Raw genomic sequence first — 15259 nt, forward strand, 5'->3', positions numbered from 1 at the left:
TCTCTGTGGGGGGGGGGGGAGTTCTCCTCTAAAGAAAGGACAGAGCAGGGGCACCTGCATCGAGAGACTAAGGCAGACAGTCCCCTGTTCTCTTCTGACCTGCGATGAGTGCACACGGGGCTTCTCAGCAAACTCATTGCCTATCCTCGCGCTGGTCCAGGGGTTCCACCCTATAGTGGACAGAGATGGAAAACAAACCAGAAAAGATTGGAGACTCCAACAGGGCAATGGATTTAGGATGGAGACTTTAGATGAAGGTAATGTTTCAACTGCAAGCTGAACAACAAAAAGAAACCAGCCATGCAAAGATTTGGGAAAGGGCATCCCCTGCTATGCGGAGGGCTGGGGGGGAGGGGGGCAACAGGGGCAAAAGCCTAAAGATACAGTCAAGGAAGGGGAAGAGGGTGACATTGACTCTTGGTAAGAACATGCCAGTCAACCTCTGGTACTCAGGAATGGCCAACCATGGCTGACTTCTTGCAGCCTAAGGTCAGGACCCTGGGCCGACCCAGCTCCCTTTTGAGTCCCCATCTGAGAAAACAGGGCTAGCAAGAGAATGTAGTTTGTTCCAGCCAACATTTGACTGAGCACCCCCCCTTTCTCCAAGTCTTTCCTAAGAAGGCTCCCCACATGTGAACCCCTGCTCTGTCCCTTTGAGATGTCCATGTACCTCCAACAACCCAGGAGAGGCTTTCTAGGGGACTTGAGAGTCATTCCTTTGAAATGGGATCCTCAGGAAGGACAGGGCCTGAGTCTACCCATCTCTGAGTAGGATGGAATCATAACATCCAAGAACTGACCCCAGGGACGGACACTGCTGACCTCACCACATTGACCCTGACCAACCCGCTGTGGGTTTTCACTGGAGACCCTGCTCGCTGACCCCACCTCACTCTCCCTTCAAATCACCGGCACCCCTGTGCCAATCAGAAGGGTGCCTGGCACCCTCGCCTGCTGACCAAACAAAACCAGTTCCTACCCCTTTACCTAAAGGCCGGCTGAGTTGCTCCACAACTGCATATCCTAATGCTGCTGACATGAGACAGATGAGGACTGGGCAGGTAGAGATATGGAGTTAGTATCTAATGGGGATAAGGTTTCCATTAGGGAAGATGAAAAGGTTCTGAGAATGGATGGTGGGATGGTTGCCCAACCATGTGAATATGCTTCTTGCCACTAAACTGTGCACTTAAAATGGTTAAAATGGTAAATCTTATGTGTATTTCACTGCAAGAAAAAAAAAACACCTGCATCATTAAAGTGTTTGGAGAACACCTTTGAAAATAAACTTTCAACAATCTGCTTTTAAAAACATAATTTGTAGCTTGGAATTATGTGTTCTTAGGTTTAAAGAGTGAGTCACATTATCTTTGAAGTTGCAAGGATTAACAAGCAGTTAGTTAGTTAGCAGTCAGTGTGTGTGTGTGTGTATTTTGTTTTGAGCACCCAATGCAGTCCCTGGGGATGTGCTCAGAGAAGTGCAACTGTTAGGAAGTCAGTGCTCACCAATGACTGGGTAACACAAGCACAAAAGCCAGGGGTGGCCACCCCTGTGCTTAGCAGAGCAGTTAATGCAACCGAGAACACAGGCACCTCTGCCATAGAGCACTGTTTATGATGCTTATGGCAGCCCCACAATGCCACTAGACTCAGGAAATCACTTTTGCTTCTTGCTGTATGTTCAGTTGGTTGCACTTAACTGCTCTCAGAGTCAGCAGGGAAGGTCCCATCACAGGTCAGTGTGTGGTCAGCACATTTTCTCATGCCATTTCTGAGTATCCACACAACGGTAACCTCGATGGGGCTAAAGAAAGTCTTTACAAAGAAATGAAGAAATGCAGCGAAGGCTCGTGATGGTTCGCCAAAAGCGAAACAAATGCAGATAGACTGCAACTGAGTCCCATCAGCTACAGCAGGGCCACCTGGCCCACCTCATGGATGCAATGGTAATGTGCTCCAAATTGTACCCACCTGGATTTGGGGGACCACCCCCCCACACACACAGTGTAGGGTGCAGTTTGACCCTAAGTTGAAATGTCTGTTTTGGAGTCTTGTGGTTTCTATCTTGACTCCAGTTCCAGCCCTGCCCTGGCCAAGGCTGTTCAAGCACCCCCCTTGCCACAGCTTCACCACCACGAAGGAAGGAGACACTTGGCTATGTCAGGGCAGAGGTTGCAGAAACCATGAAGCAGCCACACTGCACATCACCGGCCTGCAAAATGCGGCTGCTGCAGTCCTATTTCCCTTCCTCTGATTCTCCATCCACCCCAGCGGAACAGCATGCAAACAACAGCCTGCTCTCAGCAGTGACTGAAATCAAAGTCAAACCTTGGATGGTCCCATTTTATGGATGAGGAGCCTGAGACTCAGAAAGGTAAAGTCACCAGTGCAAGCCTCACACCGCAGACAGGCCTAGGGAACACACTGCCGGGCTCCAGCTCCTCTCCAAGGAGCCACTGCTGCTCTCTGCACCTCGGCAAAGCCTGCCGAGGGATGTGTCAGGCCTGGCCCTTCCAATGATGTCCTTCTGTGGCCAAGGAAGACACTCAGCCCTGTCCCCTTTCTGACCCATCAGCAGGCAGCGGACCACGGAAGGCCTCCAATTCACCACGGAGGTGGAGCAGCAGCTGTTTTCTAACAGCAGACTCCTATATGCTGTCACCTAAATGCTCTCTTCAGCCTCCTATAAAACAGAGCTGGGGACTTCTCTGGTGGTCCAGTGGGTAAGAATCCGCCTGCCAGTGCGGGGAATGTGGGTTCAAGCCCTGGGCCAGGAAGACCCCACATGCCAAGGAGCAACTACTGAGCCTGCACACCTAGAGCCCAGGCTCTGCAACAAGAGAAGACACTGCAGGGAGAAGCTGGCGCACCACAACTAGAGGAAGCCCTCGGAACAACAAAGACCCAGCAGAGCTGAAAAGAAATAAATAAGACGTTTTTGGAAAAAACTGTTAGGCATCCCACATTATGGGTGGAAATGTGTCCCCTCCAAGAAGACAAATCCAATGGGACTGTGTCCTTATAAAAGGGGACACTTGGAGATGCAGACACGCACAGAGGAAAGATGACGTGAAGACACAGGGCGCAGACGGCCTCTCCCATCCCAGGAGAGAGGCCTGGAACACACCCTCTCTCACAGCCATCAGGAGAAACTGATCCTGCCCAGTCCTGGATTGTGGACTTCCGGCCTCCATGACTGGGAAACAATACGTTTCTGTTGTTTGCAGCACCCCCTTTCCAAAGTATACACACACAGCTCAGAAACAAGGAGTCTGCCCTCGTACCGCTGCCAGCCACTCGCAGGCAAATCTCTTGGCTGCCCCCACCCCGGACCAAGTTCACAGTAACATACATTCTCTATCAAAGTAATACATGCAAATGATATGCATCCGGAAAATACATAAACACATAAGGCAAACTTAATCACTGGTAATCCTACCACCACAGCCATCCAAACGGTAGCAGGGCACGCACAACAGTTCTCCCTCTTTTATTGGGGTCACACTTCATATATCGCTGTGTCTGTTGGCTTTTTCACACCCACGTGCTCCAGAGTGGGTTCCAGGTGATGAGGTAGCCACGGCTCCAGAAGTGCTGCCTCCTACTCCACGGCCTTTGGTGGCTACAGATGCTGCTGCAGCCAGCACCCTGACAGTGCTGAAGTTGCAGATTTAAGGAGGCTGGGACACTCCCTATGTGCTTGTCCATCCCACTCGACCAGCCCCATAGCAGTGGGTCCCCACGCCTTGTCAACAGGGCACTGGAAGTTGGCGTTTGTTGCCATTTTGACATCACTTTTTGTCTAGTTTGAGTCTATGTTGTTCTAGTCATTAATGAGGAAGAAATGCTTTTGTATTGTGGTTATTTGATTGTTCTTAACGTGCATTTTCTTAACCAGGTAATGGAGCAGGGTGTGTGGAAGCAATGGGCAATGCCAACGTGGAGGTCCTATCTGTCCATCTCCACCACCCAAACCCACAGTTGTGAGGGTCCAGGGGCCACCTGCTTCCCTCACAGGAGGAATCCACCCCCTTGTTTCAGAAGGGTGGCTGAAAACCTTCAGTCTCTCACATCCTGTCGGCCCCATGGGAGGTGGGTGCCCAGCATGCAGGAAGAGAAAGTTCCAGACAGCAGTGGGTCCTGGCCGGCGCCCAGTCCCCAGACAGCCCCAAAGCAGCTGCTTTGGGGCAGAGGTGGAACGTGTGTGAAGCTCCCACTACAGCCACTGTGCTGCCTAGGTGGGGGCCTCTGCCTGAGCCACAGCAATGCTCCTGGGTTGTGGGGGGCAGAGAATGTCCACCTCGCACCACTCTGGGGTCTCCCCTTCTTTCAGCCCCCTTTCAGAGGAGGGAGCTGGTCAGAGAAGCACTCTGGTGTATATGTGTCATCATCTTAGAAGCGCTAAACGAATCCCTACCCAGCCAGGAGCCACCACCCAGGATGCAAGTGGTCCAACAGAGCCACCCTTTCTTTTTCCTAGCCATGTGCGTCAGCCCCAGCAGCGGTGTCCAGCTGGAGATGAAGGGTCTGAGGCTCAACAGTCCCCGAGCCTGCAAGCACCTACCCCACTCCCAACTCCATTTTTCCTCACTACAGTTGTTACCTGCCTCTGCAGAGCACAGCGGTCACCATCACCCCAGGGAACAAGCCCTCCGACAGAGCTGCCAATCCCAGAGATGCCTGCCTTCAAACGCATCTGCCCTCATCTGTGGGCACCAGAAGATGACCCTGTGCTGGGCTGAACGGTGACCAACACAGATGCACACGTCCTGACCCCCAGAACGTGTGACTATGATCTTACTTGGAAAAAGGGTCTTTGTAGATGCAATAAAAGCAAGCATCTGGAGACGAGGTCATCCTGGATGACTCAGGGCAAGGGGGGGAGGGAGCTCCAAATCCAGTAAGTGTCCTTGAAAGAGAAGAAAAAGTGGAGGAGATCATGTAGAGACAGAGGCAGATGCTGGAGAGACACGTCCACCTGCCAAGGAACACTGAAGACCACTGAGAGCTGGGAGAGGCCTCTAGAAGGAACAAAGCCTGCCCACACCTGGATTTCAGACTTAGGCCTCCTAAGTCACCTGCTCCAGGTCTAAGTCACCTGCTCCAGCAACAACAGGAAACTAATACATTCCCCAAAATGGCAAGTACTCTTGTAGAAAAATTGCAGGATACGGTTTGAAAGAGCATCCATGAGCAGAGAACCTATCTGTGCCTTTAATATGTTCCTGAAGGACCATTTGCAACTGAACACTGGGCTTCAGGAAGTAGATCAGTCTACCCCTGCAGATGACAAGAAAGCCCCCAGCCCAGGCTTGTTTTCAGAACAGGATGCTGGCTGGGCCTTCATCTAGCCAGACTGATATCCCAATCCTAGTCCACCCTGGCACTGCCAGATAGCAGGGGTCCCGCACAAAACCCAGGGACAGGGGTCTGTGTCATCCCATTTCCAACCAGGCAGCCCCCGGGGCACAGAGGGATGCTGGGTGCTGAGAAGGAAACCACAATTACAGGGTTGATGCCCACAGCATTGACATCGTCGGAAATATCCAGATTCTTGCAAAACTATAAGAGAGTTCTCTGGTGTTGGTACTCTGCCAGAGATGGTGAAGTGGCTTCTGTTGGCCAGGCTGGGGCATCTGGGGCTGGCATAGGGAACAGCATCACAGACTTTGGTGGCAGCGCTCCTGGGGAGGACCAGGGTGCATTGCAGCATCAGACAGCACAGGGCAAGTGTACCTGTGGTATGCACACCTCCTCAGACCAAGAGGTGGTGACAACACAATCCGAAGCTGTGCAGGATAAACGAAACAACGAGAGAACTCCAGTGCAAACACACCGGTACCAAGTCAGGAGGAAGAGATAACCACGGGTTACATCACACACGAAAAGAGTCCATCCCCCTAATGACCAAAGAGCTCTTGTAAGTCAAGGAATAAAAGACTAACTGCCCAATAGAAAAATAGGTAAAAAAATCCAAGCAGGCCATTTATACCAGAACTGAAAAGGACCCTTCAAGCTCTGAAGAGATAAGTCAAGCTTACTCTTAACAGAGAGGAGCTCACCTTGTGGGATGGGCACAAGCCTCCCCCACCCCCGCCACTCTTGGACACTATCACCCGTGGCAGAGCTGTCGGGAGAGGAGGAAGGCACACCAGGGTAGGGGCCTCAGTGCTGTCTAGCCCTGGTGGATACTCAATGGTGCCACTTCGAAGGATCCAACCCAAGGTACGTATGAGAGATGCACAAAGATTTTGTACCACAGTGACAACCCCAATGTCCATTAGTAACAGACAGCATCAGTCCAATGTGCTGCAGCCGCCAAGGAACAGCACCCAGCTTACAAGACCTGCACCCTGGGCGCTGTGCCAGGTGGCTGGGAGGAAGGCTCTGCCCACCTCAGCCTCGGAAGCTGGTGTCTGGGAGCCCCAGCTGTGGCTCGTGACCTTCCCAGCACAGGTGGAAAAAGTGTGAACCCCAGAGCCAAGCAGCTCAGGCAGACAGAACAAAACAAAAGAGCACGGTGGTGGGCCTCGCTGGGGCTCTGTGTTGCCCTAAGAGATGGGAACCCGTGGACAAGGGTGTGGAAGCATGGGGGCCTGCGGCTAGGTCTCAGGGTTCAGAGAGGGCGCCCACTCTGTGTCAGCTGCCCCTAGTTCAGGCCCAGGCAGACAGGAGAGGAAAGCAGCAGAGAGCACTGTCCTGGGCTGCCTGGCGGCCTGCAGCCCTATTCGATGCACTCCATGACGTGTATCTGCAGGGTGTCTATGTCAGGAGCCTGATACTGACACTTGGGGCAGCAGAACTTGGGCGGCTCATCAGGGGGGCTTCTCCTCTGGCTGGACGGGTTCAGGTGAAAGGAGTGATGAGCTGGGGAAAGAGATCAGGCACCAGTCGGGGTGGGCTTCATGTGTGTGTCCCCCTGCACCAACTGTGGGGCAAGGCAAGGACCGACACCTGGGCTACAACCACCTGAGTCACCAAGGCTAGCATCTCCCTTTTCGGCCCACCCCTGGGGTGGGGGTGTACTGATGGGGAGGAGGGGGCCACGTCCAGTTCCCTCTTCCCCCGTAGTATTGGGATCCATCATGCCTCCTCCCACTGCTCGCTCACCTGGGCCAGGGGCTAAGGGGGGCTGGGAGACCTCAACGTGCCGCTTCCTCATGTCTTCAATCCTTTGAGAAAAGAAAATAAAGCGTCCAATCAATACATCTGGGTCACGTCTCCAGCATGAGCGAGGCTGGGGGAAGGATGGGGTGCAAGGTGGGGAGGGGGAGGCCAGCTCCCCCTTGACCCGACAGGCCCAGGACCCAGTGCCACTGCCCGTGGGGCCTGTGCTCCGACACCCACCTGGCTGACTCCTGACAGCTGGTCTTGAGCCTGCTGTATTCCCTCTGCAGCTGCTCCAGCTGTTCTTGTAGAAATTCCTTCTTCTCAGCCAGCTTCTCCCGGGCCTGCCTCTCGGCCTGGAAGTCTGCCTTGTAGATATCCGCCTGGCAAAACCAAGAGAGGGGCAGCGCGTACTGTCCATCAGCCACTCCATGCCAGGCCCAGGGAACAGTGTGGGGGGGACAGCAGAGCCCCTCAGCATGAAGACGGTCCCCGCCAGGGCAATGCAAGTTCGAGGAACGTCTCAAGGGGCTCGGAGGCTTTCTGAAAGGCCACTGCCAAATGACACACGACACATGGCAGGTCCCAGCCCTTGCGTCCCCGCCTGCACCCCCGCAGGCCGGCCACAGGGGTGAGCCCTCACCTGGGCTTTTAGCACTGGGACAGTCTCCATCACGATCTTGTGCTGTTCCGCCTCCTCCTTCAGCTTGTCGATCACTTCCTGTTTGGCCACCAGGGCCTCCTCAGCCTGCTGGAGCTGCTGCTTGAGATCCTCCAGCTGCAGTCCCTATATGTGGGGGACAGGGAGCTGATGGAGCCCCATCTGGCCCAGCCATGGAGGCCGGGCCATCCCCGGGCCGGCCGCTGCTCCTGGGGAGGAGGACCAAAAGGAACCAAAGACGGGGCATTGTGCAAGGCACGGGAAAGGCAGAGGAGGCCGGAGAGGACCGCTGGGGTCACCTGGCACAACCTCGCCCAGGCTGACATTCCATCCTGAGCTGTACAGTCCTCATCCAACCCTCCAAGGGACAGGGGCCACCCACTCCATGCAGACCAGTCTCATGCCCTAGTGCTCCACTATGTGCCCACTAAGCCGAGTCTCATAGGTTCCCCCGTGACACCACCTCACAGATGCCCCACAACCCCCTTTCCTGCCCCCACCCCCACCACACGCACAGAGACACACTCACACACACACATGCACACACACAACACCCAGCCTTCCCTCTTGAGGTCAAAGGGCCACAGTTTTGTAACTAGCTCTTCATCATGTGACCCAGTTTCAGGCTTTATCCTTATAAGTCTCTTCCAAGTATGTTTCTGTTTAACTATATCCTTGAAGTGTGATCACTAGAAACTACACTCAGGATAGGTCTGATGATGACCAATAAGCACAGGGCTCCCAGCCACCTTCAAGACTGATATGGAAACATTCCCAGGGGACGCGTGGCAGGCAGGAGCAACCATGGAGACAAGCGTGATCCTACTTGGGGCAGAGCATCTGGAGGCCCCCCACTCCGTCCACCGTGGGCAGCAAACAACACAGCCCAAGCGTCTCCACCTCCCCCCACCGTCTGGCCTGACCCATCACTCCAGGGCCCTAACCAAGCTCCAGGGTGAATTGAGTATCCCTCTCCAAAGCCAGCTCTGTGAGTCTATTAAGGTAGGGCCTTGACTTCCAATATCCAGGATCTAGGAGGAGGATCAGCTCCTGGACTGCAGGGAGAGGAGCCAGGGGCAGGTCAGTCCCCAACACCCAGAGGACACCTCTCCCATACTCACTCGGTTCCGCTCACTGCTCACCATGCTGCTCTTCATGTGATTGTCATACTCTTGGAAGAGCTGGTGATAGGCCACCTGCAGCTGGGCCAGCTTCCGCCTGAGGAAAAGAAACCACCTTGTCCTGATCCAGCCACAGCGTTCAACTCCACCCCCTTCCTTCCCCTCAAGGCCAAAGGCCAGAATGTGGCTTCCGGGGTGCCTCTGGGCCGTGCAGGCCACCAGCTCCGAGGCAAGCTTTGCTACCTAGTTCATATCCTTTTTCTTAAATCACGCATTTTCAAAACAGTATAGAAAGCAATGTGTATCACAAAGCAGAGCTTTGGTCCAACTACACATTTCTGTGAGGTTGGCTTTTCTTCATGTACTTCAATCAAAACATATCACAACAAAAACTAAAGAACTTCAATCAAAACATATCACATCAAAAAAGAAAGAAAAATAAAAAACCTGTCACAACAGACTGACCACAGCAGCAGCGGACAGGAGAGTCCAGCAATTTTTAGTGAACCAGAGACAATAATGAATGAGATTTATAAAAATGTAATACAATGTCAGTCTCGAAGTATTTCTTATTCTGGAAGACATAGTTCTTTTTCACAAGAATATGTATTTTTATGTGCAAAAAATAAAACTAAAAGACAGCTGTCCTGTCCCCTTCAAAAAAGTCAACTTCATGAAGAATCCAGAAAAGCAGGAGGACGGTTTGAGATGAAAGAAGACTCAAAAGACACCCCATCAAAGACAAAGCAGGATTCTCAACAGGACGCTGTGAACGTATGGGCCAGAGGGCGGAATTGGAATGTGGACAGGAGAGTGAAGGATGTCACCCTCTCCAGGACGCCTCGCTGGGGTGTAACGACAGTCAGGGACAGTGTTGGGCTCCCCCCCACCACATCCCACTCACTTCTCCTCCGAGGCGGCCTGGCGTTCCATGCGCAGGGCAGCTTCCATGCTCTCGTTCTGCAGAACAAGCTGGTCCACCTGCACGCTGTGCCGCTGTTCCAGTGCCTCCCGCTCGCTCTCCAGCTGCCGGGCCTTTTCGCTGGCCACCCGGGCCCTGTGAGGAAGTGGAGGTCACAGACAGGCCTGGGGGGAGGGGGCACCGGCCAGCCCAGCACCCCTGCCACATGGTGCAAGACGGACACCATGGCGGGGGACCAGTCCTGGCACAGGGCGACGAAGGGGGATGCCTCCAGGTGACCCTGGGGTGGGCGCTGGCTGGGGAGACAGGGACGACTGTAGGGCATCCGGCTCGGGGTGGGTTTGGGCTGGGGACAGCCATCCAGGAAGGATGTTCTGGGGGTAAAGGAGGTGGTCCCAGGGGAGAGGAGCCCCAGGAACTGCCCATGAGGTTATCACAGGCGGGTGCTGGGTGCACTGGCCAGGGCCATCTAGTGGACGGGTCAGGAGGGACTGCAAGGAAAGAAAGCAGAGACAGCCAGCCTTGATAGAATTTCTAGAAGGTGGGGAGGGAGAAGTGAGAAATTGGGGGGGGGCCAGAAAGGGGCACTGCTCCAGAGGCCACGCAGGCTCCACACCTGCCCAAAGAGCCTCCTACCTGCCTGCCTGTGGGTATACAGCACTGATGGCCCAGCACCCCCCACCAGCCCGGGTCTCCTACGTCTAAACAGCGCCCTGCACTCTGGGTCCAGGCTTCGGCCAGGCCACCGGCTGGATCGAGGCTTCCTCAGCCCCACTGCAGGGTGATGGCGGGGGGCTGCTGGAGATCGGCTCTGGTCCCAGCATCTCTCCACGCCTGGGCCAGTCTATCAGACGCAGATTCTGTCTGTGAGCTGACAAAACCCAGCCCTGTCACTGCCATCATCAGATGGGACTGCCACCTGCCAGGGGCCTGATGGGAGACGCCTCCTGCCCTGAGCTGTCTAGCTCAGCACGTATGTGCTCAGCCAAGGGGGTAGGAGTGGAGGTGGGGTGATAGGAAAGCAGGGTGCCCAAGAGCCTATAACTGCTAGAATAACGGCCCTCCAGGGTCGTTAGAGGACCAAAGGCAGTTACAGAACTGCACTGACAGTGTCCCAACTCCAGCAGCTTCTTTTAGGTGCACAGAAAAAAACATAGGCAGAGAAGATACCAGAGTATCCTAAAAATTACATGTGCCTTTTCGCAATACGGAGTGACAGAGGCATGTCTGGGGAGATGGCAGGATGCAACAATCCCAGAGCCTGTAGGCTCAGCCTTGAGTGGCCTCCCCCCTCGCCGTCTATTTCCTAGAGGGCAGCACACTCACACACGCTTACCTCCTGCCTGTTCCCCCAGCCTCCTTCAGGAAGGCATCCCAGACACCGCCCGGGGCACCCTGACCACCTCCAGTGCTGCAAGGGCTAGGGCCACCCTGTAGCCCGAACCCATCAGTCTGGGGTATCTGCAGTGGAGCAGCATGAGAACCCCAGAAACATCCGTGCCCTTTGACCCAAAAACCTCACTTGCAGGAACCTCCCTCTGCAGAAGAGAGTAGCCAGAGGACCTAAGGATGCTGACTTCAGAAGGGCTGGCATGCAAGACTGGCCCAGGGATGGTGCCCGGGCAGTAGGCTGCTGCGAGTCCTTGACATTGATGAGACACTTTCTCTACTGGTAAGGGTGGTCTCTGTGCCTCAGCTGTTGGCACCACAGGGTGGTTTACAGGGCACACTGGCTTTCCTCTGGGAGTCGGGAAGTTTGGCACGTGCCTGGAAGCCATCAGCCCTCAATAATACTCATGGCACTGAGTCTCGAGTGGGCTCCCTAGGTCTCCAGGGGGGGGCCTCTGTTGCTGCCTGTGAAGGAAGCATGCTGGGGGCCCCTCAAGGGAGGGAGAGAGGGAACCAAAGGCATGGTGGTCTTCACCCCTGACCTGTGTCTTCTGCCCTTGGGGGTCCTGGTGTGTGCCCGTTCCTTGTCATCAATCTCAGCTGCGAGGGCTTCCCTGCAGCCCACGGGCTTGCCCTTCCATGCCACCCCAGAAACACCCACTCAGTAAAGAAGCCAAACTCCAGCAGAAGGTCAGAGAGCCCACAGGTGCACTGGGACCCAGGTCCTGGATGCCCAGTACCCCCAGTCCTGTGTGTCCTGTCACAGAGGACATCTCTGGAGGCTCCCAAAGGGTCCTGTTCTCCTCAGGAGCCCTGGCAGTGGCCTCGGGCTGGGCTTGCCCTCCCTGCCACTTCACCTGCTCTCCAAAGCCTGGCGCTCCTTAGTGGCAGCCTCCAAGCGACTCTGGCTCTCCTGCAGCTCCCCCAGCAAGGACGTTACCTGGGCTTTCACTGAGGCCTTGTCCTCAGCCATCTGCTGCATGAAAAAAAAAGAGCCACTTTCTGTCAGCAGTGGTTTCTTGCCAGCTGCCTGCCCCTTGCACCCTCAAGTCCCCGGGGAAGCCTGGAAACACGGTGACAGACTTCCTGAGGGCTGCCCTCAGCGGCCCCCCTCACCTAACCTCCACCTCTGGAAGCGTCTCCCCCTCATCCAGGCAACTGAAGCGGTGGAAAGAGATCCCGTCCCATGAGCTCCCCATCCCAGGCCTTCCTCATCCCTGCAGATGGGGCAAAAGGAGAGGCAGGGACATGGGAGCTTCTCCACCTCTGAGACTCAGTGCCAAGGAAGGCAAGACTCAAACAGAGTGACAAAGATACACACTCCGCTCCACGGGCTCCAGGCCATTGGAAGGTGATGTGGACTGACACCATTTCCAGAAGACTTGCACAAGCAACAAGATGCAAGAGTTGGCCCAACTCCCCTTTGCCCAGCTCCCTTCATCAAGCTGTCCAGACTCCAGTCCCGAGACTGAGGCCTGCTCAAGCCCAGGGTCAAGCCCCAGTCCTCGGCTTTCCCCGCCCCTCAGTACCAACCACCACGCAGACCTCCCAGCCAGGCCTCGGGGTCTGCACACGTGCACTCGTGCACTCACACGTGTGCACCCAGCCCCGCCCACCATTCCTTCTCAAGGGCGGTCTCAGGCCCGTGACCCTCTCCATGTATACACATGTGAGGATGACCTGCTCTGACTCAAGGCCTTCAGTACCCTCCACAGGCTAAGACTTTCCAGAGTCCTACCTCCAGGACAGACTTGTCTCTTGCAACCCAACTTAGCTATCTGACTGCCTAACTTCTCCACCTCGAAGCCCATGGTCACACCCTATGGATTAATGCCCACACTGCGGCCCACCACTGGGCCCAGCCCGCTGAGAGCCCCTTGCTAAGCAGCTACAATAAGCTTGCCCAGGCTCCCAGTTCCACCCCTGTGGCTGTAGGAGTTCCCCAGGGCTGCCCAAAAGGACCACAAATTTGGCAGGTGGTTAAGATAACAGAAACAGATTGCTTTCTAGAGGCCAGGAGTCCAAGAGCAAGGTGTCAGCAGCGCTGGATCATTCTGAGGGCTTTGGGGAAGGATCAGCTCCAGGCCACTGCCTTGGCTTCTGGGGGTGGCCAGAGGTCCTTGGTATTCACCAGCTGTAGCTGCATCACTCTATCTCTGCCTCCATCATCACGTGACCATCTTCCCTGTATGCCTGTTTCTCTTCTAAGGACACCAGTCATTGGATTTAAACCCATCCTCAGCCACTGTGACCTCACCTTAACTTGGTTATATCTGCAAAGACCTCATGTTTAACTAAGGTACTAGGTTACTGAGGTACTAGAGGTCAGGATATGGACATTTTTTGGGGGTAACATAACAATCCATAATATCCCCCACACTCCAGAGGAATCCACATAGCACAGCCCCCTCCCCCGATTCCTGTCACACTCAGGATCAAAGCCTGAATCCTTCCACTGGCTTACTAATCCCACAGGACTAGTCCCCACCATGACTACCTCCTCAGCCCCTCTCCATTCTGCCCCAGCTATGCTTGCCTCTTTAGTCTTCCCTGAACATTACAGGTATGCTTCTGCCTCAGGACCTTTGCACATACTTTCCTCTCCTCTAAAACAGTCTTTCCCCAGAAATCCATATGGCTCATGTCCTGTCTTCCAGGCTTTCTCGGTGGCAACTCAGTGAGACCTTCCCCATCTAAGAGTGCGAATAGCCCATACCACCTGTCCTGTTAGATGAATATCTCCACTTGGATATCTAGTCATCCTCTCAAAACTAACCTCAGTAAAACTATACTCCTGACCATACCCAGAAGCCAGTTCCACTCACGGCCTTCCTTGTTACCAGTAGATGACTAACCCATGCTGTAGTTGGCAGGACAAAACCTTCAAGTCCTTCTTGAGTCCCATCTGCCTCTCACAACTCACGTCAGATCCATCAGGAAATCCTGTCAAGATGTATCTTAGAATCTATTTGATGACACTTAGCAGGTAATGGTACTATTTTATGTGTGACAGTGCTGTTGTGGTTATGTTTCTTTCAAAGTCATTTCTTAGAGATCCACATGGAACTTTTTATGGAAAAAGTCACAGTGTCTGGAATTTGGTTCTAAAAAATGGGTGAACTCCTAGGTATCTACCTGAAAGAAATGAAAACTCATGTTGGCACAGAAATGTTCATAGCAGCATTACTCCTAACAGCCAGAGTAGAAATGACCCAGATGTCCATCAAATGAAGACTGGATTAAAAAAAAATGTAGTCTCTCTCTATACTGGAATATCATCCAGCCATAAAGTGAAATGAAGTATCTGGACAAACTACAGCATGGATGAACCTCAAAAACATGATGCTGAGAGAAAGTAGCCAGACACAAGAGCCACACATTGCAGGATTCCACTCACAAGAGATGTGCAGGTACCTGGGGCTTGGGGGGATGGGACTGCGGAGTGACAGCTCATGGGGACACGATTTCTTCCTGGGGTTTCTTCTTGCGGTTTTGGAACTACATAAAGCAAAGAGATGGTTGGCCAACTCTAAGACTATACTAAAAACAATTAATTCTACACTTTCAAAGGGCGAGTTTTATGGAATATGTGTTTTAGTATGGTTTCTCCATGGTTAACATCTTACCCCTATCACCTGCTGTCCATGTGCAAGAGTTTCTCTTATGTATATACCTGGGGTACAACTGACAAGGTGAGGGTGACCTGAACTTTCAACTTGAAGAAAAAATGCCAGATGGTTTTTCAAAGCAGTGTCACCAATTGATGCTTCCAGCAGCAACATGAAGCCACGGCCTCTCCAATACCCACTACTGTCAGACTTGTCAGCTAGCAATAGGGCTTTGGCAGTGGCTCTGATCGCTACTGTGAAGCCAGCATCCCATCCCGTGAGTACAGGGCAGGCAGATGCTCTGCAGGCATTCTGAGAACCGCAGCCTTCTCCTTCTCCCTTCTGCAATGGTTCAGGGTGGTAGTGGCTTTACTGGTGGCCCCAAAGTGGTATGGCCACGGCCTAACCCACAGTTAGGCCTAACCTGAGCACCGAAGAATTGATGCTTTTG

The 15259-nt window shown here is 53.8% G+C and overlaps 1 protein-coding gene across 11 annotated transcripts in view; it reads right to left on the reverse strand.

The window, feature by feature from the left end:
* The window catches only part of IKBKG (inhibitor of nuclear factor kappa B kinase regulatory subunit gamma), a 52290-nt gene that overhangs the window by 24279 nt on the left and 12752 nt on the right, over positions 1-15259 (reverse strand). For 7 of the 11 annotated variants that reach the window (XM_044936644.2, XM_044936646.2, XM_044936645.2 and 4 more), the window contains exons 4-10: positions 12058-12176; positions 9794-9946; positions 8890-8986; positions 7751-7894; positions 7348-7490; positions 7111-7172; positions 3476-6867 (exon numbers count right to left, since the gene is read on the reverse strand). In XM_044936644.2, coding sequence (XP_044792579.1) covers positions 6725-6867; positions 7111-7172; positions 7348-7490; positions 7751-7894; positions 8890-8986; positions 9794-9946; positions 12058-12176 — 861 coding nt within the window. In that variant the 3' untranslated portion in view covers positions 3476-6724. Of the gene's footprint in view, positions 1-3475; positions 6868-7110; positions 7173-7347; positions 7491-7750; positions 7895-8889; positions 8987-9793; positions 9947-12057; positions 12177-15259 lie in introns of those variants that run through there. The other 4 variants (XM_044936648.2, XM_025276075.3, XM_044936649.2 and 1 more) reach the window with 3 other exon arrangements.

The sequence above is a fragment of the Bubalus bubalis genome, chromosome X (assembly GCF_019923935.1).
Source record: "Bubalus bubalis isolate 160015118507 breed Murrah chromosome X, NDDB_SH_1, whole genome shotgun sequence".
NCBI lineage: Eukaryota > Metazoa > Chordata > Mammalia > Artiodactyla > Bovidae > Bubalus > Bubalus bubalis.